At 49.5% G+C, this 25,970-nt stretch overlaps 1 protein-coding gene across 1 annotated transcript; it reads right to left on the reverse strand.

Annotated features, from left to right (window-relative positions):
- Positions 1-16,290: 16,290 nt before the first annotated feature.
- On the reverse strand, positions 16,291-25,463 carry MCM5 (minichromosome maintenance complex component 5). Its single transcript, XM_069003948.1, has 17 exons — positions 25,398-25,463; positions 25,020-25,202; positions 24,083-24,209; positions 23,852-23,980; positions 23,388-23,560; positions 21,954-22,109; positions 21,700-21,866; positions 20,912-21,083; positions 20,698-20,809; positions 19,793-19,936; positions 19,424-19,489; positions 18,689-18,865; positions 18,472-18,584; positions 18,175-18,303; positions 17,781-17,923; positions 17,083-17,210; positions 16,291-16,653 (listed from the first exon to the last, which is right to left on the reverse strand). The coding sequence occupies exons 2-17, from the start codon at positions 25,184-25,186 to the stop codon at positions 16,552-16,554; spliced, it is 2,205 nt and encodes a 734-aa protein (XP_068860049.1). The 5' UTR covers positions 25,187-25,202; positions 25,398-25,463; the 3' UTR covers positions 16,291-16,551.
- Positions 25,464-25,970: the final 507 nt, after the last annotated feature.

Here is a 25,970-nt window from a genome sequence, read left to right on the forward strand (position 1 = left end):
CCCGGTTGTACTTTGAACTATGAAATGTCAGTGGCTGAGAAGCCTTGGGTTCATTGTTTTGCCCGTCTGGTTTTGAATTTCCATGCTGGTCTTTTTTGTTATGTTTGTCTCTTTTAACCTAAAAAGTCTGCCTTCCTTTCTTTTTCTTTTTCTTTTTCTTTTTCTTTTTCTTTTTCTTTTTCTTTTTCTTTTTCTTTTTCTTTTTCTTTTTCTTTTTCTTTTTCTTTTTCTTTTTCTTTTTCTTTTTCTTTTTCTTTTTCTTTTTCTTTTTCTTTTTCTTTTTTTCTTTTTCTTTTTCTCTTTTTCTCTTTCTCTTTATTTTTCTCTTTCTTTTTCTCTTTCTTTTTCTCTTTCTTTTTCTCATCTAATTCATGCCTTCTGGGGTCTGGGTTTTAGAAAAGCAGCATCCCAGGCTACAGATAAAAGTTGTCATAAAGATGAGTGGTGCTGGCATCTGTTTTAGTACACTTATTCTGCAATTCCTGCTCTTGTGGCCTTCCCTAGCTGTCAAAGAGCTTTTTTGACTCCCAGCATTAGGCTCTTTACCCTTCTTGTGATGAAGGGAATTTTTGATGCCAAAAAAGAAAGTCATATGGATAAAGTACTTCATGACTCAGTCCAAAAAGAAGTCACAGATTGTTTTGCTTTCCAAGTTGTTTCAATAACCTTATGCAAATCTCCAGCTCTGGAATTCTGATATCCCCATTTCTCAGATTTCAGACATCTTTTGCCTGATCGATGCACGGGGCACTGTCCTGTGACTGAAGCATTAAGGAAGTTTCCTTTATTGAATTGTATTTTCATTCTATCTGTCTCTACTGCTCCCCACCCCACACCCCCTCAGGATTTTATAACCTCCATGCTCTATTTTGCCAGTGATGTCAGAGGCAGAGCAGTTACCATGGAGAAGGGGACAGACTTCACTGAGATGGACACAAACATAGCATTTACAGCAAACTTGTGATTCATCAGCCAAATTGTGTGTCATTATTAATGACTTGCAAAAGGGGTCATTGATAATTTTTCATTTTAATGTATGTGGTGGTGGACAAGTTTATTAAAAACTTAATGAAAGCCTGGCTAATGTTTACATCAGAAAAAGCCACAACACATGTTATTAATGAAAAAGTGGAACAATATCAAGCACCCTCTCAAGAATGGTTGCAAGAACATGGCTATAGAAACCAAGCTGGGGGCTGGGGATTTTCACTAAAAGAAAACCTAATTACTCATTGCACGCTAGGATCAATGTTGCAACGATGCACAGAAAATGCAAGGAGCTCCTTAAATGGTGAGGAGAGAACAAATCCAATTTACACAACAATTAGGTTGTGTAAAGGGCATCTCTATGAGGATGCACTGATGAGATTCAAAATATTTCTGTTTTTCTTTCTGTTGTTTGGTTATTCCTAATGTTTGGCTTACTTCTTAAGTTTTGCTTATTATGTGAAATATTTAGCTCCTGCATAACCCTCTTTTCTCAACAGCTGTTTAAACTTTTTCCTCTTCCATCACTCTAGGAACATTTTCATGAGGTGAATGCTCCACAGTAACCTTTGCTTGCATGAAGGGGGAAGCTCAGCACCAGGAGAGGTTCTAGGAGCACCATCTGGCTCCAGAACACTGTGACTTGCCATGTGTTCTGGAGCCAAATAAGTGTCTAAGATCAGTGAAAAATCCTACATGCTACCTAGATTTAGGAAAAGCAGTTCAGAAACACCGAGAAACCCTTTTTTGGTCACAGAATCCAGCACTGAGATGCTCTGCAGAAGTTTTCTATGAAAATAGCTTCGCACATTATTTCATAAGAATAGGAAATATTCTCATCTTATAAATAATAACAGAGTTGAGAGTTATTTGTTTTCTCAATTTCCTTTATGATTGTGAGGCTTTTTTGCTCATCATCAGGGTGCTGGGAGTATTTATCTCTAGCAATACAGAGGCTGAGATGAAACACCAAATTCAGCTCCAGCTCACAATCCAGCATAGGCAGAACAGCATTAAGTTCACTTTTGTATAATTTTATAGTGTTTTGAAAACTGTCAACTATAAAAATGTAGTTAAAATGACAGCACTAAGAGCTCTCTGGATCTTGGCAAAAAATGCTCATTATTGCTCAGTGGAACTTCTTGATGAGGTGTTGTGGTAGCTGTAACTGGCTTCTTTGGTGATTATTAAACACAGTCACCCAGACGCATCTCCTGGCTCAGGAATTCCTGTAACTACTGTTTTTCAAAAGGGTTCTCCTGAGGCAACATCCCTTAAGACTTACCCTGCATGCTGTACTCATCCTGCCTGCTGGAAAAGAGAAAGGAAAGTTGGAATCTCAGGCTCGTACCACCCACGTCTTTCCTTACCTTACATTCACCTTAGCCCCACTGGCATGAATTACATGAACCTACCTTGGAAATTACGGAGTTGTGAGGGCTCCCATCCCTTCAGGATCCAGGATTCTGGAGGGCACTCTTCCATGAGTATGGCACGTACACTACCCTTGTCCCTAAAGGTCCTGACCCCTCTCAACTGGACTTGTCCTCTGCCATGGAACAGGGAGTCCTGCTCAGGAAAGAGAGGTGTAACACCCTTCAGAAATACATCCCACCCTGCCAGAGCAGGGAAAGAAAAACACAGGGGAAAAAAAAAATGATGGAAGACTCCCAACTGTGCTGCAGTACAAAGGAATATCTTGTTCTTTTTGAGATCCATATGGGAAACTTAAAATGAATTGGTTTGCTTTATGAATTTTTAACTCTGAAGCCAAACAACCCCATGTATAAAAGAACCGTGGAATGGGAGATCCTGACACAGATCTGCAGTTCCAAGAGCAGAAGAAATGCATCTCATTTTTCCCTGTTTGTTTCTTTTACTCATCTCCCATCTCCCAGCTAAGGGAGAAGTCCTGCAGAGTGCTTTTAATTAAGCAAAACCCATTTGTTTAATGTCTCGAACTCGGGGAAACAGGAGTAAACATTCTCGTGAAACACCAATGTAAATTTATTTAAGGACAGGAGTTTGTAATGACCAAATCACATCTTGTACTCAAACCCCACTTAAATGATCAGATTCAGAGTGTCCAGAGACTGCCCGGGAGCTGTTTTTAGAAGAAGAAATGTTTTGTTCTGTTATCTGAGATGTCCCAGGACAATCCTGTTGAGAGGATGTTGTTACCAAAGGGTGTCCTAAGTGGGTACTCATGGAATGACCCTCTGTGCAAACTGAGAGAGACATGGGACACAGCATGACAAAACACTGTTGTGGAAAATCATCCTACTTTCCCCCTAATGTGTTCTGAAATTACCTATTTTATTCCTTCTAGGATGAGTCTTCATTCAAGCCATCTTCATGAAACCATCTTCACCAATTTCCACTCTTGGATTTGGTAGACAAGTAAGTATTGAAAATGAAAAAGATTTTTTTTTTTCCTTCTGAAATCCCAGCATTTTTCTTTTCTCTGTGAGAAAGCAAACAATACAAACATGAAGTTTGGAAAAAAACCCCCTAATTTTATTGATTTCACTTAAATTTTCCATTTGCTGAGCAGGTCTGCCTGCCAATAAAGACCCCGACCTGTGCCCCCCTCCATCCCATTTCTGCTGAAATGCACCCTCCTCAGGGTGAGACGTGTCTGCCTGAAAGCCCTCAGGGCAATGGTTTCCAAGAAGGGAGATTCACAGTGGCCTCAAAACGAATCATCTGAAAGTGGTCACTGCTGCATGTCACAGCTTGCACGCTCACCACAAATTGGCTCTGGCAAATCAAGTGTGGCTGACCTTTTTCTAAGTGAGTCATTTATTTCTGTATACCTGTCCTTGCCTGCTCCACTCAGCGGTACTCCAGCTCCATCCTGATGGCCTCGATACTCAGAGATAATGCTTCCCGCCTCCTTTCTGATTTCAGGTGGTCCTGGGTGTTAATCAACATGCTTTCATCTCTTCCTGCTGTCTTCTGCATGTTCCTCTGGACATGGGAGATGTGCTGCCACTGTCTCTTCAAAGCAGCAGTGCCTTCAGGCTCGGGGCTGGCTTCAAACCAGCGCTGAGAAGAGATGCTGGCCTTCCTGGTGTGAGGGGTGAGAGCTCTGTTGAGGAAAGTTGCTGGAAAACCCATGCTACCATTGCATCTCACACTGGGTGTTAGCAAATGGTCACAGGTGAAGCCCAGACCAGTTCACAGCCAAGCTAGAGGCCCCCAGGGACGCACACGAGAAGGAAGAGAGCGGCCCTGCATCTCCTGGGACACAAGAACAGCTCTGCCCTGGTTGCAAGGAGCTGGGATGTATCCAGTCCTACTGCCTTGGGGGTGTGACAGCATGCCTTGTTGGAGGACAGATAGCTTTTAGGTGGAGAGCAAATTTCCAGGAGAAGCTCCTACTAACCAACACCTAAACTCTCCTCCCTCACTGGCCATTTCTCCTTCTTTCTGGCACTGTCAGCGATGTCACCCTCTCTGCTCTGTCACACGTGTACCAAAATCCTGTGTGACCTTCAGCTCATTCTTCCCTCTCCTCTTTCCCCAACTTCATAACAAATTCCTGCAGTTACAGTTCAGCAGAGAGGGGGTGGCAGGGCCATGTTCCAGCCCTGGCACTGCGGCTGCTTCTGCACATGTGTGCACACACTATAAACAGTGGTTTCTGCCAGCTGCTGAGACCAAAAAACAGGGATTCATTCAGCCCAAGCCCCCTTTAAAAAAAAAAAAAAAAAAAAGTATGGTGAGAAATGGAAGCCATTTTCCTATTTTGGGATGTGGGAAATTGCAGGTCTCCCTGGTTATTTATGCTGGTAGTGTTTTCAGCCAGCAGTTCTCGAGGGTGTTGAGAAGGAGCTACAGTGTCTTTTGCTTGAGCAGCACAGTAATTTACAACTTACAGATGAGTGCACACCCACAAAAACTTGTGCACATATCAAACCCAAGCACCAAAACTGCAGGCAACCACAGAGCCACGCTGCAGAAACCTTCCTGATAGGTCCTGTGAGGAACTGTCAGAGGTAATGGCACGTGGCCATCTTCACCATCCTGGGAATCCACGTCACCAGGCTCTGTCCTGCAAGGCGGATTCTGCCACTGCTGATCAGGTCTCCTCTGGACAGAGTGAGTCAACTCTGAGCAATAAAGTATTAGCAAAGCAACCACCACGGATCCACTGGGACTTCTCTAGGAAACCAGTTCTGCTTCATTCCCACCAATTCAACTTTACTCATCACTACTAACAGAAACTACACCACCAGTGAAAAATACTAACATAACATAAAACAGACCTTCACTCCTTATCTGAACACTAGACAGATCCCATTCCCTGAAAGCCTCCACTGCTGGGGCAGGCTGACTGGCTTGGGCTGGAGTACACACAATCAACTTTCAAAGCCCTGTTCTCACATGGTGACGGTGATACCCTTGTACCATGTACACAGAGAGGAGACAGACCCATTCCATGTAAAATAACAAAATATGGTGGACAGGATCATGGACAGGGCAATACTTTAATTTTGGTTAATGATGCTTCTCTGTGCTTATTCTTATGTAAACTGAGAAGAGGTTTCTGTCTAAGTCTATAAAGTATGTGGCTCAGAAATATATTTAGCCCTCATGGCACAAAATAAACCTCCTAAATGAGATTGCTGTAGGCTTGAGCACTTGTCTAGTAAACTGGAATAACCCAAATTTGCTGAAGATTATGGATTTTATACAATTTATTTATAAAGTAATTGTGGCATTAGTCTCCAGCAGAACTGCCACAGACCTCAACAGGCTCAGATCAAGGGATCCATTTGAAGTGAATATTTAGAGTAACCTCACGTTCTTTTCATTTATTTTCCAGATCCCATCTTCATCTGCTGGGTACGTACCATGCCTTTCCATCTATTGGCATGGCTCTGTACAAACAGTAGATAAGGAACAGTAACTAGGTGGAGTGGCAGAGAGGAGTTCCATGAGGGATGAAGCTTATAGCCCAGCAGTCCCAAATATCACAGCAGAGCACAGCTGCAAAGAGGAACCTGTCACCAGGCATGGGACTGGTCCCATCCCTCAAGTCTCCTGTAGTTGTGGAGGCCAAAAGAAGAAAAGGCAGGTGTAGGACTGGAGGCTGGGGAGGTGGCACTGACCAGAGTGCATCCTTACGAAACAGCTGGCACTTCTCTGCTTGCCTGCCCGGAGAGAGCTGCGCATTTTGTCTGAAGCCAGTCTCTCACTGGAGCTGCTTGAGAGCAAGCCCTGAAGAGCCCCTATTGTAAACACCACACAAAAACACAAAGGAGAGAGCCTAAAGTAAAAAAAATTTCCATAATAAAACTGTCAAGGGAAAATGAGAGACCAGAAACCTCTGTACCGCCAAATAATTAAGAACAGCGACTCCCTCTCCAAAGCACTTGAGATAAACTGTCTCCTTGGAGAGGAGCATTTGGGATGAGACGAACACAGGGACTAGAGGAGTAGATGACCCAGGGAAGAGTGCCTAGAAGCTGCAGGGGATGAATACGTGGCTTGAGCTCCTGCCAAGGAGCACAGAAATCCCCACTTCCCTGTGGGCTTCCTGATGTTCTTCCACAGTTTCTCCAAATTAGGTCACTCCCATACAGCCTACAACTAAGAGCAGCCAGCACTGGACCACCCAGGGCAATGGGGACAACACTAAGGATGATGAAACAGAACCCCAGATGATATGATGCAAGGGAGGGTTGGGCAACTAGAAACACACTCCAGTGGAAGAGGGACAAAGAAAAGTCACAGATGATGGTGGAATGTGATCTCTGAGTTGTGCCTAGCCTAGGGTGGGAAGTCCTCATGTCATGGTGCTCTGTGCATGCACTCAGCCCAAGCTGGCACATGGGGGTCCATCTGTGGCCTCGCTGCATCCGTAGTATGGTGGCTCCTCAGCTGAGGTGTTTCTCTGCCAGCACAGGAGAGCTGACTTTGCAAAAGTCTTATGTTTGCTCTGGCCAGCTGAGAGAGCTGTCCCCATGCTTCGCTTTCAGAAGGGGTTCACCAGCAAGGAATGAAATGTGGTGTCAGGGCCCCAGGTTATTTCTCAGCTAAATACTGAGAATCCGCCTCCTTCTGTGAACCGTCTGGGATTCAGTCTTCTCAGCACTGGACCAGTGCCTCTTTCCCTGCTGCATCTCGCAGCCCTTTTCTGACCAACACTGCATTTACCAGAGGGCCGGCTAGCTGCCTGAGACAGTGAAGAATAATAGCAACAGATCAGCAAAATTCCATTTCTCACTCTCCTTCTGCTCTTACTTCCCAGGTCACAGGAAGCCCCACCAAGAAGTTGCCAAACAAGAATCAGGCCTTTCTAGGGCAAATGGTGATGAACTCCAGACCTGGATGGTCTTACAGACTCTCAGAGGAATTCAGTTCACATTTGGGCTTGCAAAGTGAGTCTGTCCAACTGGCACAGGAATACCTTCAGACTGATTATTCCTCTCCCTCACTGTAATTAGGAGAAGACATCTAGCTGATAAAGAAAAATCATGTTCGGTTCAGCTCAAAGAGCTGAATGAAAAAGTCTGTGGCCTCTGAAAACCACTCATGCACCTTATAGCTGAAAAGAAAGACTGTGGGACTAGCAAGAGGACCCATATTTTTGAACAAATCACCTGCTGTTTTTAGCCCAGACACTGAGACATAGAAGTGTACCAAATGAAATAACAGATGAAACACAGATGTGGAAACCAAGACAACCAAGAACTGATGGAGTTCAAATGGCAGAAATAACCCTAACAGATCAATACCATGCTAGGCAACCTAGAAGAACCTGTGGTCTCAAATACTCATCTGTCAGACTCAGAGCAGAAGTTACTTCCATTTCAGAAGTGATGAAGTCATTCACACGCCAGGTATAAAACACAAATGCCAGACCCTTGGCATTGTGCAGCTACCTGACAAAGGCATTAAGTTAGTTGGACTCATCAGAAGCACAGTCTTTTTATATTTTCAAAACACCAACTTCTGTGCAAGTATTCAGGCTGCCATGGCAACGTGGTACATTTGTTCCTGAGTGTCATTTCCCATCACAATTGGTAGGAGTTTTTTTTCAGAACTTTGCCCAACTTTAAAACTTTGGTTGCTGAGGCAACATCTCCCTTTAAAGGGAAGTGATTGGCTCTGCCTATTGTGCCAAGGCAAGGGCTCTTCTGTGAAGACCAGCGTGCTATGGCAAGGGAGGAGGTGTTAGGGAGGCTAAAAAGATATCCAAGGAAGCAGGGGGAGAGGAAGGAAGTGTGCTGAGAAGCGGCTGCGTAAGGGCAACACACACCTTTGTGGGAGGCAGGTGGGATGGGCTCTGAGTGGGAGGCTCCAGGCTTAGCACATCGAGCTAATGTGCCACATTACATCACTGAGGAGATTAAATGAGATCTCGTTGAGAAAACACTTTGCCTTTAATGTATCCCGTGAGGATCTCATGGAGATGCATAGTCCTCACAAGACCTCTGCAAGAAAGGCATTTGTCACTGGGCTTGTTTGACAAAAAAAGTGATGGAGGCAGAGAGAGCTTGAATGAACTGCAGAAGGTCACACAGTAAATTAGTGGCTGATACAGGAATAAGCCCCTGGGGGTGTTATGTTTCATTTGTAAGATCATCATTCCTGCGATATTTAACTTAGGCTTAAACAGAAACCCATTTGTGTTCTGCAGAGAAGCGCTGCAGTCCCTTTTTCTCTCACTAACATATTACAGTCCTCCCCTCTGCTATCTGTCAACGTATTTGGCTGAAATGCACTGAAGCAGGGTTTCTTTCCAGATAGCAAGGCCTGGATTTGGACTCTTCCTGATGTCCTGCTGCCATAAACGTGATCACCACCAACCATCATAACAGACCTGGGCAGCAGTTCGGGAACCAGTTTAGGACTGGGAAGTGGGATTGTCCAGGCATGCTTTACGCAAGACTTCCCCTCTCAGCGGCTCCCACTAGCCTTGTGCTTCCCTTGCCTCCATCAGCACCCAGTCCGGGCAGCCTCTAACTGCTCCTTTTGCTCTGCTGTGATCTTCACATGCGGGAGCCCACAAAAGTGGCCAGAAAAAGCAGAGAAATTAGCTAGCAGAGAAGTTACAGTCATTTGGACTGTACAGGTTTCACCTACCTCTTGCTGCTCACTCTGCGACCCAGAACAGAACCATTCACATCCTTTTCTATGTCATAAGCAGGGGGATGACACGCTTAAAACAATTTACTGCTTCAATAGGAGTTCTCCAAAGCCCTTGGCTACTGCAATGCCTGTGAGCTGGCATCTTTTCCAGCCTGGAGGTGCACACAGGACATGCTGCTGAAAAGCAAAGCCAGTGAGTAAATACATGGGGTTGGTACCAGCTATGGCTTGACCTGAGGGCACAACTGATTCATTAGGCCAGCTCTTGCCAGGTCTCCACTTTTCAGCCTGTGTCACAGTGCCCCAGTTCCAGACTGATGGTGACTCTGATGCCTGTGTAAGGGTCACTGGAGATTAGGCTTTGATTTCTTTCCATTTCAGCATTTCATAGCTGACTGCATAAGCAGAGTCAGATACAAACCCACTGCCTGGATCACCACCTGCCTGTTCCAAATCTGGGTCAATGTAGCATTAAAAAACATAAACAGACAACACAGCCCTGCCAGGCAGATGCAAAGAAAAGTAAACATGAGAAGTGCTTTTGATGTCAACAGAGAAACATACAAAGACAGAGGGCAACAAGCTTTGTCTTTATCTTGCATTTAATTGTTTTTGATGCTTCCTTCCCATAGGCATTCAATTTTAACTGCCTCCTCCAAGATGATGGAGGAAATCAAAAATGGCCTACGATGACGGCATGTCTGGCAGAGAACCTCCTGGGAGCTGCAACCTCCACATCCTGGGACATTTTCTTCTGTCCAAGTCACCACAAAAGCAGCCTGAGGAGTGACTCCCATAGTGATAATATTTTCAGGGATTGTCTACACCCCAAGACTTCTCTTGCCTGGGCACTGACTCCAGGGATTTTCCCTCACTGGTCCCGGATGTTTCATAGCCTTAGCTATGAACCCCAACTCATGTCTAGCAGCATTTGCTGAGGCTATGGGACCCTGAGGCAGAGTACTGCCTCTGCTCTCCCATGGGTAACACAGAACATCCCTGGGGCACACATGATCCAGGTGAAGAAGTCAAAGGAGGTCCTATAGCTCCTAAAATACTTCAGCATACAGCAGATGTTGAAGAAGACCTCAGGACCTCTTTCCTGCCTGCTGATCCCCGTGTGGGGGGAACAAGTCCTCTCCCATGCTCTAGATCTGAGAATTGCCTGGGAGTCTCCTATTCCCAAAGGCAGGACATTCAGCAGCTGCTGGACAGCCCAGCAAACAAACAAGCAACTTCTGAAAAAAGTGTCTGGACATCAGCCATATTAACCATGAGTGCTGCTCTCCCCTGTGGATATAACAGCTGCCCATTGGAATAAACAGGAAACTGTTTTATCCTCTGAGGAGCAAGAAAGGTGAAGGGGTCACAACTGTAAATTGTGTCTCTGGGTTTGGGGTGTGCAGTGTGAGCCACAAACGAATAGGTCTTCTGGTTTTTTTCATAGAGGAGGGACTCAAATGCTGGGCTTCTCCTTCTGAGCTGGCTCTCTGACCCAGCATTGCCCTTTTCTCCAGTGCAAGAGATGCAATAGCAGAAGCTTCACCCTCTTTCCATGTGATTTATCTATTACTGTAAGTTGCATCTGTACCTGAATAAGATACAGTAAAGTGATGTTGCTGTGGAAACCATGATATTTTAATTGCCTGACTCAGGAGAAGCCAGGTAAATCAATCATTGTAGTTCCCCCGTTGCAGCAGCTGGGCTGCTGAAAGATCTGGACTGAGCACCAGGTATGTAGGACTCTGGCACTGAGCAGTTTGTGAGAGCCCATGTGGTGCTGGGAAAGCTGTTTTCCTCTGTGTCTTCAGTTCTCCCCAGCTCATGCCCTCACTCTTCACCTGCTGGACCTGCATGAATGGCAAAGCTCCCAGATTGGTGACAGTCTCTGCACTCCTGGGCAGACCACCAAACACCTCCTCATTACAAAACACAAATGGAAAATAACTGATAATGTAGAATGTGCCCCCTATTGTGGTGCAAGGGTCTAGGACAGTGACATTACCTGCATGCTAGATGAGCTGTAAACTGTTTCTCTAAAAACCAAATAAATACCTTTAGCACTGTGCACTTAGCTCCAGAGTTCTAGTGAAATATTGAAGTTCACCTTTCTGATCATTTGTGTTAGAGTCCAAAAAGTACCAGGTGCAGTTTGAAACCTGACAGACTCTATCAAGTGAAGGATTTCCAGAAAGGAAGGATGCCTATGCATATTTATACTGCAGAGGTGCTGGGTGCTGACAAGCACACAGTGTGTGGCCAGCTGTGGGTAGACCTGCTTCCCACTCAGCAAGCAGTCCATGGGTACTGGGATCAAGGCAAGCAGTATAGTGCTTCTGCTTTCGTTCTTATAAACCAGTGCTGTCTGGCTTTCCTGGCCAGAGATTTGTGGGATTTCTGGCCAAATTTCCCACACACAGGTCTGAGAAAAAGAAAAGAAAAGCCTTATGAAAAAATAAAAAAGGGTGCCGAGATAAGGTGAAGATAGATAATGGGGAGAGGAGGTGGAGCACCTTGGCTGGGTGAAAGCTGAAGGGCAAGGAGGAGAGGAACGGCTGAGAAGCAACAGATGGTCCAGGGACATTCTCTGAGGAATGTCCCTTGGTGTCCTGTTCCTAACAGGCAGTGCTGAGAGTTACACCCTGATGTCCTGCCTGCCTGTGAAGCAGGGAGGCTTTTGCTAAGCACTCTGTAAGGTGGCATAGGACAGACCTCAGTGACCAGGAAGGGAAATAGGAGGTGATGACCATGCAGATGACAAGAGAGAGCAGGCATGAGGCATGCGGTGGAGGGGAGGAGGAGTACATGGATTGCCTGGCATTGCTGAGAGAGACCTGGAGCAGAGGTGCCCAGGAAAGAGCAAAGGATGATGCAAAAGGATGGCAAAACATGGCAAAGAGCAGTAGCAGACATTTGTACGTCACCACTGTGGGAGAATGAGTGGTTTGGGATTTTGAAGGAACCAGAATTAGGTCAGAAGGAACTAGCCCAGAATTACAGGCTGTTAACCAAACTCAGAGGACGTGAGACTCAGCATGAGACCCCCACCCAGCAGAGCACTTCACAGACACCCTGACCCATGACACATGTGCTGTTCTGCAGGGTCATGCCATGGCAGTGCAGCATTGCTGTACCACGGTCTCCCATGGTTTCTTGATCTTTTCTGGCATTGTCCAGAGCAAATAATGGGAATTTCTTTGCCTGCAGGAGATCATTTCTCATCTTAACAAGGGCTGGAGAAGCCCTAGGATATGTTACTGTTACTTAAGCCAGCAGGTAAATATTCTGCCACTGAGATTGGGCTACTTGTTCTGCCAGGCACCGCACCAAATCATGGTAAGAAGTGATCTGTGCTCCAAAAAGGTTATTATCCAGAATAGGCAAGGAGATAAAGTCACTTGCTCAACTAGTCCAGTAAGCCAGCAGCTGAAAGGGGGAAGGAGTCCCAGCTTCATTTGTCTGAGATTGGTACTTGTTGGACCAGATGAGATTGTTTCTCACATTGCCCATATGAGCACATCCCACTCGCCAGTGTTTATCTCACATCCTTGAGCAATAGCCCTCAGGACTGTGCAGTTCGGTTTTGTTTTATTTTATGGAGGAAGTGACACTCACAACACGCTCAGGGGTTATGTTGCTGCACTGCAACAGCTCTCGTCCTACACAGAGATGGAAGAAATCTGAGTGGTGCAGATGTGATGACTCAGCTTTGCTGGATTTTACAGTAGTGGAGCTCCACTGACATTTCACAGAAATATTCTGATGAGTTTCACAGAATCACAAATCAACTAGATTGGAAAAGACCTTTGAGATCATCAAGTCTAACCTATGACCTAACACCACCATGTCAACTAGACCATGGCACTAAGCACCACGTCCAGTCGTTTCTTAAATGCCTCCAGGCACAGTGACTCCACCACCTCCCTGGTCAGCCCATCTCAATGTCTAATCACCCTTTCTGTGAAGAACTTCTTCCTAAAGTCCAATCTAAACTTTCCCTGATGCAGATTAAGGCTATGTCCTCGGACAACCAAAAATGCTGGCAAGAGCCCAGTGGACTGGATCTCTTTGGAGTGATCCACTCACATAGATTAACACATCTCATGCAGAATTAGATGTAATCTGCAAGTTCTTTGAGTACTAATTCATTGTGGCAAGATGTCAGTGTCTTCTACAACAGCCCAAGCTTTGAGTCGAAAGGCACCTGAGCATTGTTGGTGACTGCCTGGTTTAGGGTGATTACATTCATCCAACTGTGTTTCCCAAGGAGACAAGCCAGGGCTGGGGAAGGGGCCTCCTGTGCCAGTGACAGCACTGAGGTGAGGAAGGGACAAGGTCAGGTCAGCAGGCTAGGTAAGGGAATGCTGTGCTGCTCAGGAACAAGTGGCTAAGCCTGACTGCTTTTACTCTCTCTGTTAGTATTGTATTTGAGAACAGTATTTTTGGTCATCTAAGGACACTTGGACAGGGACTTTATCCCAAATCTCAGCATGCCAGAACTTCAGATGAGACCAAAAGGAGACACCTTCACCAGGAGCATGACAGTCCTTTATCAAGTAGTTATCATTTGAGGAAAAATCTGGTCATTGTCACCAGCAGGACCAGCAATCCCTTATCAAGTAGATATCACCTTGCACCTACCCAGTTGAGAAGTGCTGTTCCTCACAAAATTTCCACCCGCAGTGCTATGCTCAACACGAGTCAGCACTAATCAGCGATCTCAGGTTCCAAACAATACCAGTTGCGCACATCCCAGCTCCGCTCCTTGTGGTAACACTGCATGCATTAATTGCTAAACAATGTTGTTTCAAGTTGCATGTACACTTATATAACCTCATACCATATAATCAACACATTTCTTGGCACGAAGAGATCAATCATTCTGATCCCCATCACAGAAATATACCTCAGCTCTCTATTATGTCACAAAAACAACATAAAAAAATTAGAATTTCCAACCTCCACACCTGCTAACGCCCAGCACAGCTTGATGTTCCTGGAGATGATGGCTCATTTAAAAACTCTGAATGACACATGACCACCATTGGTAGCCAGCAGCAGCCAAAATCCAGCCATGTCCTACAGAGAAAAAATTATGATGATGGGGGGTGTCTGAGGGAAGAAAGGAGGCAAGAAGGGAAGGGAGGAAGGAAGTTACGTGATGGAAATAGAGCCCTTTGTACTGTGTTCCCTTACCCCATCTCCATCTCTCTCCCCACACACCCCCATCACTGGGTGTTCTTTTCAAGCCTGGGAACAGAGTCACAGTCTCCTCTGGAGGCAGCAGGCTGTGGGTACTGATCCCATACTCCCACACTCACGTCCCCATTTGCTTTGCTCCTGCTGCACCTCTGAAACAAGGTCTATAGACAGGTACTGCCTGCACCTTCGAAGCAAGGACAGAGGTTCTTGTGGGAAGGTGGCAGGGGCTGAGAGACCTGCAGGACCCATTACTACAGCTCCGCAGGGGCTGTGGCTCGTGGCAGAAAAAAAGGCACGACACCATGCTGTTACCTCAGGCCTGTGTTGACCCTGCTCTAAGAGCCATTCCTGATCCTGCAAGAGCAAGTGCTTGATCAGGGGTGCAGGAGCTTGTGAGGAGGGCAGGATGCTTTCTACCAGACACTGGTAGTTTCGAGAACTTTGGTTTCTAAGGAAGGATGTGGCCCTGTTATTCCCACATTCCCTTACTACTCCTCCTCCATGGAGATGATCCCCTCTCTGGAGCAGCAACATCCTCTTGTTTTTCCATCCAGGGAGCACTGTGAGGACAGAAGGTGTCTTTTTTTTTCCTAAGGGGAAAAGAAGGGGCCCCCTTTTGCCCCAGCATTGCTTGCTCCAAGAAGCACTCTGAGGTGCTTGGCACATGCAAAAATATGGGGCAATAAAATCACTAGAATGAGAGACCTATCCCTGCCTATCCCTTGTGAGTCTTTGGGCCAGCCTTCTCTTCCTTCCAGCTCTCCACAAGGCTGTCCCCATCCAAAAAACTGGAGAATGAAGAGCAGAAGGTTGTTTCCCCAATTTGCAGCCAGTCTTTCCCAGCCTACCACCACCCCAGCCCCTACAGACTTCTGACTCCACAACCATGTAAGGAGTGGATTGTGTGCCTCTCAAAACACCCAGGAGCAGAGGGATGCTGTTGAACCCCCAAGTGTTGCAGTGGGGCCCAGCCCCCGTGTGACAGCTGCCAGACTGGGTGCACAGCACAGCCCATTGGGACCCCTTGGTTTCCCCTCTAGGAGGAGGCAGTGCCACAAGCAGGCCCACAGCTCAGCATCCTCGGGACTCTGGTACCCTCTGCTGGCCCTGAACGTTTCTTTTGCTATTGAAACCTCTCCTGTAGACACAGGCACCAGCCTCTCCGCCACCTGCAGCAGCTGTGCTCACCCAACACTGCCGTCTTCAAAGGTCCCCACCAGTGCTCTCACAGCCAAGCTGCTGAGGGCAGGGACCTACTAGCACTGTTCATCTCTGTGAGAACACCTAAGAGAGCCAGCACTACTTTGCTAGAAATAACAGAAACCTGCCAGTTTACAAGTGCAAGGTTGTGCAGCAAATGCAGAAGGGTGAGTGGCTGCACAAGGGCACCCTGGGGCAGTGTCCAGGAGAGGCTCCTGGTGTGTGGGACAATCCTCCCCACGGCCATTGGCATAGATGAAGGAGGTGGCAGGGACTACTTGGAGGACAGCACATAGCTCAGGGGGATTATCCTGCATCCACATCCTCATTGGAGCAAGCAGGGAACTGTGCCCATGCCTCCAGCAAGGCTTTCACACAGCCCTTTAACACTGCAGGATAAAGGGCTTTGCTTTTACAAGCCCGGGTAGAAGGCAAAGAGGGGTAAGCAAAGAGCAGGGAACAAGCAGGACAAAAGTCATTTGCTTCACTGCCACTGGCTGAGGGGAAAGCAAGCAGCAGACTGCACACAGGGACTGGGTAAAGTGCCTTCCACCCTGCTGAGCCCAAATGGACAGCCTGTGCCAACAGGCTTTATGCCTTAATAGACAAACCCTGAGTGAGAAATGAGTTTCTGCCTTCAGGGCTGTTGGTGCTGCCCATGAGGCTGGAGCCTGACTGAGGGCAAGTGTGTAACAGAGGGCAGGCAGGAGGAACACCTTTCTATCCAAAATCCCGCACCACCTCCAAAGGAGGAAGGGGATCCATCCCCTCTGCCTCTCAGGGCCAAAGATCCCAGGCTACCAATATCAGTTTTTATTTTAATACAAACTAAAAGCTTTTGGAGTTCAAAGAAACATGGACATGACACAGCAACAGAGCACACAAGGGAAACCCTAACCATCCCAAACCCTGGTTCAAGACGGAGGCCTGGGGCTGTTTGGCTCCCCAAGGAAAAGCTTCTTTCAGGAGCAGGCCCCAGCTCCCTGGGGCACTCTTCCTGCTCCTGGGCAGGTGTCAAGCAGCAGCAGCAGCTCCCTCCTGGAGCCTGGGACAGGGCGGTCACTTGATGCGGTACAGGACTTTGCGCTGCATGCGGTGCTGGATCTCCCCCCGCCGCATCATCAGCTGCAGCACCTTGTAGATGGCGTGTTCTGGGTACTTCTGCAAAAGGGGAGAGCAGGGGAAGGTGAGCCAGCACAGAATAGCTCACAGGAGTTCAGCAGGAACCTGCAACCTCTGCTAAAGCCTGGCTATGACTCTCTAGAAGGAGTGAGCCCAATAGTCCAAGATACTGATGCTCCCTTCCCCTTTCACTAATTCAGGTGTGACTGCAGCCAGTGTCACAAATCAAACGGTTCTGGTCTCAAGGGCAGGACCCCAAACCAGTCCCAGACCTCAGAGCTTTTGCAGAAATTTGCCTCAGTCCCCTTAAACTCAGCAATCACTTTGCACACCATTCCCTACAAACAACTTCAAAGGCGTGACCAAAAGGCTCTCCAGTCAGCTCTTGGGGAAGGGGTTTCATGCCCCCAGCAGCAGCCTGGGGTCCCTGGTTTCACAGTCCAGCCCTCCACGGGGTCCCTGACCCACCTGCCGCATGAAGTCCTGGATGATGCTGTGCTCTGACACCTGGGAGCCGATGGCAAAGCGGCGCTTGAGCTGCTTCTCAATGCGGGACAGCATCTCTTGGTCCTCCTGTGTTGTGAAGCCTTCTGCCCCTGCAGGGAGACACTGTGTGAACTCCCTGGATGTTACTCTCCAAGACAAGGTGCTCATCTCCTGTGTCTCCCACCATACCTGCACAGCTTAGCTTAGAGACTTTAGAGAACCCATGAACAACTGCACCATCAAAGGCTGTGGAGCACCAACAACACAACTGAACATGGACCTGACTGCTGGAGCTTTCTTCAAACCCTTTGTTCCATGCTGCTGCCCAAGGAAACATTGTCTTCACCCCCACAGAGAAAGATATTAGAGAATTAATAGGTTGGGGAACCACCTCCAGCATCAAACTCTGCCCTTGGAACCACAAGGGGCCAGACCAGCCCTCCCTTGACCAGCACAGGAGACCCTCAGTGTCATTTGCCACTGCCCTCCCTGTGAGGCACAGCCCCACAGCCACGACAGCCCCTTGCTGCCACAAGCATTGCTTTGTCTTTGCTCAGAAAGGAGGTCCAGCACCTGCGCCTGACAGCCAGGTCATGGGAGAGGAGCTTGTCTCTCCCTGCCTTGAGCAGCCAGGCCCAGCATGTCTCTCCTGCCCCCAGCACAAAACACCTCCTCCTTACCTGACAGGCTGCCTGACATGGCCGCATCAAGCGTGGACACCTGGAAGAGCCGCAAGGCCTCCTCAACATCTGCCTCGGTGGCAAAGGGCTGAAGCCTCATCTTCGCCAAGGACTCGGCAATGCGCACAATGGCCTCCAGCTGCCTGTGGCCACAGGAGACATTCCCTGCTTTCTACTGCAGCTACAAGGGTGTTTTCTTCCCCCTGACTCCTGCCATCCCCACCTACTCCACTCCAGGCACCTCCTGCCCCCACCCACAGCACTTTCAGTGTTTCCCTGTTCAGGGCCACATCCTCACACTCCAGCACCGCGCCAACCCCCTTCCTGGGTTACCCCAGAGTAACACAGCCCCAACCCCAGAGGTGCTGGTGGGCGAGGAGGGGGTGCTGCTCACCGGATGGTGATGGGGATGCTGGAGCGGCGGTCGCTCTCCTGCTCGTGCTGGCGGGTGCCGCTGCGCATCAGGATGTAGCGGTTCTTCAGCTTCTCCGCCGCCCCCGCCGACAGCCGAGGGCCGCACTTCCTGCAAGGGGGGACAGGAGCTAGAGGCAGCACCACTGGGGAGGGTCCCCTGGGCACCACTCCCTTCCTTGGGCCATGCTGCAGCACCACTGTGAGCTCCTCTTGCCTCTCACCACTGCCTCCCACTGCACATCCTGGGGGCTGCCAAAAAGACACGCCCATCACTCACGTCCGACAGAAGGAGATGAGCTTCTTCAGCTTGTTCAGCTCGATCTCGCCTTCCACGGCCTGGGTCTGTGTCAAGGCACTCACGTGTAAGGACATCACGTGCTTGGCCAGTGTCTAGGAAAGCAAAAGGCAGTCAGACAGCAGGAACCCCCCCGCCTCCTCCCTCCCAAAGAGAGGGGCACTGTGAGTCCCAGCTACACCCGCGCGGCCCAACCCACCATGTCTCGCTCCTCATTGTGCTCATCCTTAACAATGAAGATCATGTCAAATCGGGACAGGATGGTGGGCATAAAATCAATGTTCTCCTCGCCCTTAGTCTCATCCCAGCGCCCAAAGACAGAGTTGGCAGCTGCCAGCACCGAGCAGCGGGAGTTGAGTGTGGTTGTGATTCCTGCCTGTGGGGGAAGGCAAAAAAAGGGATGGTGTCAAGACCACCTCCATGTCACAGAAGGGCAAGAAGGCCATTAATTCAGTGAAAGGTCCAAAGCTGTTTTCAAGGACTCATCCTCTACCACTTGCATTTAAACAAAGCCCCTTAAGTGGTACCCAATTGCTCTGTAATGGTGGGGCTGGACCCACATGTCCTTCTGAACGGGACTGGCTTCAGCTGAGACTTGAGCACTGAGTAATTTCATTTAAAACCTCTTGTCAAAGGCAGAGACAGAGGAGACCTCACCCCAGGTTTGTGATCTGAGACAAACACCGGGCAGCTCTGGCACAAAGCATAGGTTTGCAGAAGCAGCCTGACAGTGACCAGCAAGGAGAAGCCATGAAGTTCAGGCTGCCCAAAGCCTCCAGGCAGGGCTGACTGGTCTCAGACCAGAGACATCAGCAATCACCAGTACCACTGCCTGGACCCTAAAATGGGCAGTTCTGGCAAAAGATGTGTGACCACTGGTTGCTGGGCTCCCAGTTTCCCACCTCAGGGCAGCATGCATCAATCCACAGCTCACCTTGGCAATGGAGATGGTCTGCTGCTCCATCGCCTCATGGATGGCCACACGGTCATCCTCCCGCATCTTTTCATCCCAGGTGAGAGAAACCAGGCAAGGAGAAAAAGTCACCATCAGTCACCTGTGCCAGACTGCTGCTACACACCTACTGAAGTGACCCCCAACATAAAGCTCTGTGAGGACCTCCACTCAAGAGAGCAGGATGTAACTGAATTCCCTTGCAGCCCCATCACCCCCGACCTTCCCTGAAAGGAAGTGAGGCAGTCTCAAGGGAGTTGCCCTTTCTCCTGCAGCTCTGGGCTCTCCTGGGACAAGCTGGCATCCCAAGGGCTCTCCTTCCCACTCCCACATAAGCAGCCCCACAGGTACCTTGTCGAACTCATCAATGCACACCACTCCCCCGTCTGCCAGCACCATGGCTCCTCCCTCCATGAAGAAATTCCTGGAGGAAGGGTCGCGCATCACTGAGGCTGTCAAGCCGGCAGCACTGCTGCCTTTTCCCGAGGTGTACACCTAGTGGCGTGTGGGATAAGGAAAGGAACAGCACATCAGCTGCTGCAGCACCCAGGAGCCCACTGCTCTAGCTGAGATAAAGCACCCCTGGCTCTGCAAAGCCTGGAGCTCCCAGGGGGAAACACAAGAACCCTTCAGGAACAGCCCTCAGCACATGTGAAAAACAGATGTGCTGGGCAAAGAACAGGACTATTGCCTCATCCCAAGCCTTGGACTAAGCAGCTGTGACACACCGGAGGGCACGCAGACACACAAACACAGATATTAAGTACAAAACAGGGAGTGATTCATTGTTTGGTGGGCTGCTGCATTAGCTTTGTTTTCCCCTGGAGGGAACAATACAGTCAGAGGCCGAGTTTAATAGAGACTACAAAAAAACACTGCTGAAAACATAATTCTATGCCTTGGCTCAGGCTGGAGGTCCGTGCTTGTGCTGCAGTCAACTTAATTTGTCCTGACCACCCAGCCCCTCTGCTGATCAAGTCTCAACAATAAACAGCAGCACCAGGCACGTCTGTGGACATCTGCAAACAGCCTGGCTCATAGCATAATAAAAGGCATGACCTGCTTCCCCTTCCCTCCCTCATCCCCCATCCCTTCTAACCTAGTACTGTAAGTGTCAGTTCACACCTCTGCCAGCAAGTCCACCTGTGGATGCACAGGCAGGTGTCTGCTGTGGCCACTGTCGTGTCTCTGGTGCTAGACAAGGGGCAGAAGGCAGAAAAAGGCTGCACTACAAGTGGGCACCTCAAGCCACGTACCCCAATGGGTGAACACTTCTCAACGAACTTCAGCAATTGGGACTTGGCCGTACCAGGGTCCCCCAGCATCAGCAAGTTGATGTCCCCTCTGCGGGTCAGGCCATCTGGGAGCCTGGAGTGACCGAGTTGGGAAGAAGAGAGGGGGGAGAGATGGTGAGCCTTTATTCTGATAACAAAGCACTGACTTTGATAACAAAAGCTGACTCTTCCCCACCTCTTGCGGGACCCTCCAAATAAGAGGCAGGCGATGGCCTTCTTGATGTCAGTGCTGCCATAGATGGAGGGAGCAATGCTCTTGGCAATGGTCTCGTAGATGTTGGGCATGGCAGCAAGGCGACGAAGTTCCTCCTCTTCTTGAGGGGTCACTGAGCCTGTGAAGCTATGTCCTGTACAGGGATGAGGGGAATGATGCAACAGTGGACAAATGGATGTTTTAAAGGAAATTATACCACTCCCCGCACACACATGACAACCAAAATCCCCTCCTGAAGATCAGGCCAAGTGCCACCAGGTGGGAAGGGTGGAGAGGGCAAGCATCTGCTAACCCAGCAAGGCAGGCTGTGCCCTTAGAGGCTGGTAAGGAAAAGGATCTTGGGCAAAGCAGCTCTGCAGGAACCAGAGGGAGAATTACAGTCAGGACCATGTTTTAAATACAATTTTAACCATGGACTTCAGCTGGGATCCTCAGGGATGGCTTAGCAGATTGTCACTAAGATCAGTAAGACAAAATCACTTAAAACACCATGGAGGACTCAGACTGAGACCTCCTCATTTAATATCACTGAGAAAAAGTCCTACAGGACACAAATAGAGAGAGCTCAGGGCAAGTCAGACCCCTGGAATGGCTTGAACCTTCTGCTATATAAACACCACAGAAAGACCAAGGCTGTGATTTCAAACAGTCCTTGCTGAGGGATCACCTTGTTCAGGAACAGGGTGGGGAGTGTCTCGCAACACCAGGCTACCAACACAGACCAAATGCACACCAAAAGCAGCCCTCACCTGAGCCCTCCACGTCCACCTGGATGCCCACCACGCGGATGTAAGCGCTCCGAATGCCCACCCCCACATTGTAACGGCCTTTGTTCTTGCTCTGCGCAGACTTCTTGATGGAGTAGATCCCCATGATAGTGACTCTGTTCCCTGGGACAACTTTGTCACACAGGTACCTAGAAGGGGAAAGCAGAGGATGGTAGTGGGAAAGGATGGCACCAGCAACAGCCAGCAGGGTCAGGGTGGGAAGGCTGTGCCAGTACCTGTCACAGTACAGCTGCAAGTGCCGGGGCATCTCCCCGTGCGGCACGGCGTCTGGGGACTCCTGCAGTTTCAGGACCTGGAAATCCACGCACTTGCACTTATCTGGCATGATAAAATAGGGGTCTAGAGGGCACCTTGGGCGACCAGCTTGTTCTCTGTGCAGAGAGATTAATCAGGGAAGGCTGTTAGCACTCAGCAGCCACCCCTTGGAGTGCACCTGTAGAGGGGACAGCAGTGACAGCAAGGAGCAGCTGCCCCTTCTAAGCAGTGCCACATCAGCAGGTAAGGGCAGACACACGGGGCCAGACCAGAGGCCACCAAGCCCTCTGTCTTGTCTTCACCAGCTGCCAAATGTGTACATGAGAACAAGCCAGAGGCAGGGTGACACTTGTCTGAGCACTCTTCCTGCCTCCCTCCCCTCCCCTCTCCCCTGCTAGCTGTAAGCAGGGAGGAAGGTAATTCATTAATTACACAGAAGGTAAGAGTACAGACTCAGTGACACGGCAGGGCATTTTTCTTTACAACCTCATGCACGAAGCAAATGTTAAGTGGTTTCTGGTGAGAAAGCAATTAGCAATGTGACAAGGCTGACATCCACCTCCCAGTCTCTCAAGACATATCTGCCTTGCTAGCTTACAAGCTCTCTGAGACAAAGAGCAGCTCCACATCCTGCTGCCATCTCAGAATGGCATGACTGATGCTTGACTCCATGCAGGGCTTTCAGGGAAGGCAACACGAGAGTGCAGATACACTCATGCAGTCAGGGATCAGGAGTAAGGTGCTGTACAGACCACATACAAGAACAATCCCTAGCCCAAACCCCTCTCAAGCTGCATTAGAGTTCAGGTGCAGAAAATAAATACTGGCAGGTATGAGCCGAAGACACAACCCACCAGGACTGACTGCCTTGAGAGCTACAGCATGATGGCAAACTAATGCTCACAGTTCTCACAGGCACCAAGAGCTGTAAAGCAGGATAAAAATGCTAGTAGAAAAGCATCCCTAAGGAAGGTAACACAAAACAGCCCTCTCAGGAGGTGGAAGCAAGGAGTTTGTTTGGAAAAGAGGAGAGCAACTTAACACAGCATTATGGGACAGCTGGAGGCAGGAATGGACCTTTACGTACAATAGACAAAGCTCCCTATGAATAAAAAGAACTCCCTGGACATGGTCACTCAACACTGCATGCAGCACTGACCATGCAGGGTCACAACCAGCATGACCACAGATGGACAGCTAAAACTTGCCAGCCACAACTGCACACTGGCACATGGGCAGCACGAAGGGTGGAGGCAGAGCAGTGCAGATGCTGCTGCCTTGTACAACAGGGAGCAGATTCTGCAATGGATGGGATGTAGAGCCAGAGCGGGAGGAGGGAATGCAGTCTTTTCTCCCCCTCCAGCCTGCTGGTGCATGCCTGTGTCAGTCCTTACGTGTTGCATTTCCTGGGCAGAGCGTAGCCCTCCAGGCCCGGGCGCACCGCGATGTTGCTGATGGTGTTGCGGCAGCTGCGGCACTGGATGGTGATTCTGGTGGCTTTGGCTCTCACAGGGGTTGCTGCAATTACAATCCCGGGGATCTTCACAAGGTGGGACATCTGGTCAGACTGAAAGGGAAAAGGTGAGGGGACAGTGAGAAAGCCACCAATGGAGGATGGAAGGGAAACTACAGAGCATGAGCGCCAAGGACAGAACACTCTGTGCTGAACATCACTTAGAGCAATAACGTCCCTGCAGCAGGAACCAGCAATAACAGCCCTTTGCAGTCAGATTTAAGCTGCAGTGTATCACTGCTTGTAAATTTGTCTGTGAGCTATGTGACCAGGTAGCAAAAGCTGCCCTGCAATCACACCCACACAAGCACCGCTCTGCGTGGCAGCCGATTCACTTCACCTCACCTTCAGGCTGCGGATGTTGGCTGCGTTGGCATCCGACCTCAGCATCACTTGGATGTCCTGGAGAGTCTCCTCCCCTGAGGGACGAGGACGAGTGACCTCATCTGCGACTTCTTTTGCTGCTTCTTCCAACTAGAGAGGGAATAGCTGTGCTTTAATGGGTCTGTCCCAACAGAACGTCAGGGTTGCTCTCGCGATGTGACAGCATTCTAGGTTGCCAACCTCCATTCTTACCAGCTGCAGGTGCTCTGCTGGTTGCTTGTACAGATAGTCTGCAAGATCTTCATCAAAGCTGGCCAAGTCTTCCATCTCCACCTCCACCCAGTACTGCCCCAGGTTATAGTGTCGTTTGAGCTCATCCCTGGAAGGCAGGAAGTGGCAAAGGTTTGCAGGGCAGAAAGCACCAGTCACCCACAGTGGCATTAGAACGAGCAAAGATCAGAAAAGGCAGGTTCTGCAGGTAGTCCTTGGTTTGGAAAACAAACAGGGAAAATTAGGTGACTGCTAGGAGAAGTGCAGTGGAACCTGGGCAATCTTTCACCCAAGACCACTTTGAAAGGTGACATAAAACCAGGGACACCAGTGCTTGCAGTGGCAATGTAAATTATTTACTAGAGTTATGTGACCAGATAAACAATGAGAAAATTTCTACTTAGGACAGTTATAATCCTAAGACACAATTTAAAACAAAGGAAGTAATAACAGAACAGACAACATTTTCCTTAAAAATGGCAGGAGTCATGAAATTCAGAGGTGAAAGACTGTTCTAGCCCTTGATTATGATGTATCTCCACGTTTTCTCAGTTGTGTCTCCAAACTGCATAAGCAAAGGGATGGCCAAAGGAACTTCATAGACTTGGAAGGTGCACGTGGAGAGTGCCGCACTGATTTTAATGGATACAGACAATAGTCCAGACCAGAAAGCACTACAACTTCAAGGACAGACCTTGAATTTCAGAACTAAGTGCAAGCCTGGCAGTGTGGATCCCTCTATTGCTACCTCTGCCACTGTCTGAATGCCTAAAAATTTGTGAGTACACCAGACCTCCACCTATTAGGTTAAATACAAACATCTCTTAATACCGAGCTTTTTACGGCCTACAGGAAGAGAGTAAGTGGCTATTGTATATGTGGGGTGTGCACTGCAGGACAAAAGGGGCCACAGCAGCACCTGTATTTGAAAGTGAAGCCCGTCCGGTCCGTGCCCACTCGGTACTGCCGCAGGAACTCCTTGAACCGCTTCTGCAGCTGCGACTTCCGAACCTGCCCCTCGTCCACGGACGCATCTCCCCCCAAACTGTCGCTGTAGTAAATTCCGGGGTCGTCGAAGCCGGACATCGCGGCTGCTGCTCCGCTGCGGGGGCGAGAGCGCTCGGTCAGCTCCCACCGCCGCCTTCCCCCGCCCCGCACCAAGTGCTCCGCGGGATCGCCCCTCGCCTGCCGCTCCGCTCCGCGCCGCTCCGCACCCCACCCCACCCCACCCACTGGCCGCGCTCTTTCCCCGCAATGCCCCAGGGACCCCCAACCCCAATCCCCTCCCGCCCCGCACCTCGATTCCCGCCGGAACCCGCCACCAACTTTTTCGCGGCAAAAGCGGCGCGCGGCGGAAACCAAAACCGGCGCAGGGCGCGCGCACCGCCTCCGCCGCCGCGCGCTCCGATTGGCCCGCCCGCCGCGCGCCGCCGCCGATTGGGCCGCGGCCGCCCTCCCGCCCCGCCCAGAGAGGGAGCGCGCGGCCCCGCTGCCGCCGCTGATTGGCCGGAGCGCTCCGCCCCCTGCCCGCCCCGAGCGGTTTGGCGCGAAATCTGGGAGCGAAGAGCGAGGGGGAGGCGAAATGGCGGGTGGGCCGCACCATTGCGGCGGTGCGCGGAGGGGGAGCGGGTGGCACCATTGCGGGTGGGGGGAGCGGCCCGGGCGGTGCGGGAATGACGTGAATTAATACTGCTGTAGGCTCCTGGGGCCTGTCACTGCTTCAGGGCTTCAGGACACGAGTTCTCCGGGATGCCTTCCTCCTGGCTAGTAGTGAATTTAGGGAGAAGGCTGGCAGGTGGCTGGGTGCGCATTTTGGCCCTTCCAGAGGGTGGGAATGCGCGCCCTGCGTGAAGAGAAAGCTGGGAAGCGG

The sequence above is a fragment of the Aphelocoma coerulescens genome, chromosome 1A (genome assembly GCF_041296385.1).
Source record: "Aphelocoma coerulescens isolate FSJ_1873_10779 chromosome 1A, UR_Acoe_1.0, whole genome shotgun sequence".
NCBI classification, from domain to species: Eukaryota; Metazoa; Chordata; class Aves; order Passeriformes; family Corvidae; genus Aphelocoma; species Aphelocoma coerulescens.

Bases quoted from the DNA above. Each gene is read 5' to 3' on its own strand.
- MCM5 (XM_069003948.1), bottom strand. From the start codon at position 25,186: ATGTCCGGCTTCGACGACCCCGGAATTTACTACAGCGACAGTTTGGGG. The intron at 18,304-18,471 runs GTGAGTGATGGG...CCCCCCTTGCAG, and splicing joins CTCATCTCCTTCTGTCGGAC to GAAGTGCGGCCCTCGGCTGT. The intron at 16,654-17,082 runs GTGGGTCAGGGA...CCCCTTTTGCAG, and splicing joins TCCAGGACTTCATGCGGCAG to AAGTACCCAGAACACGCCAT.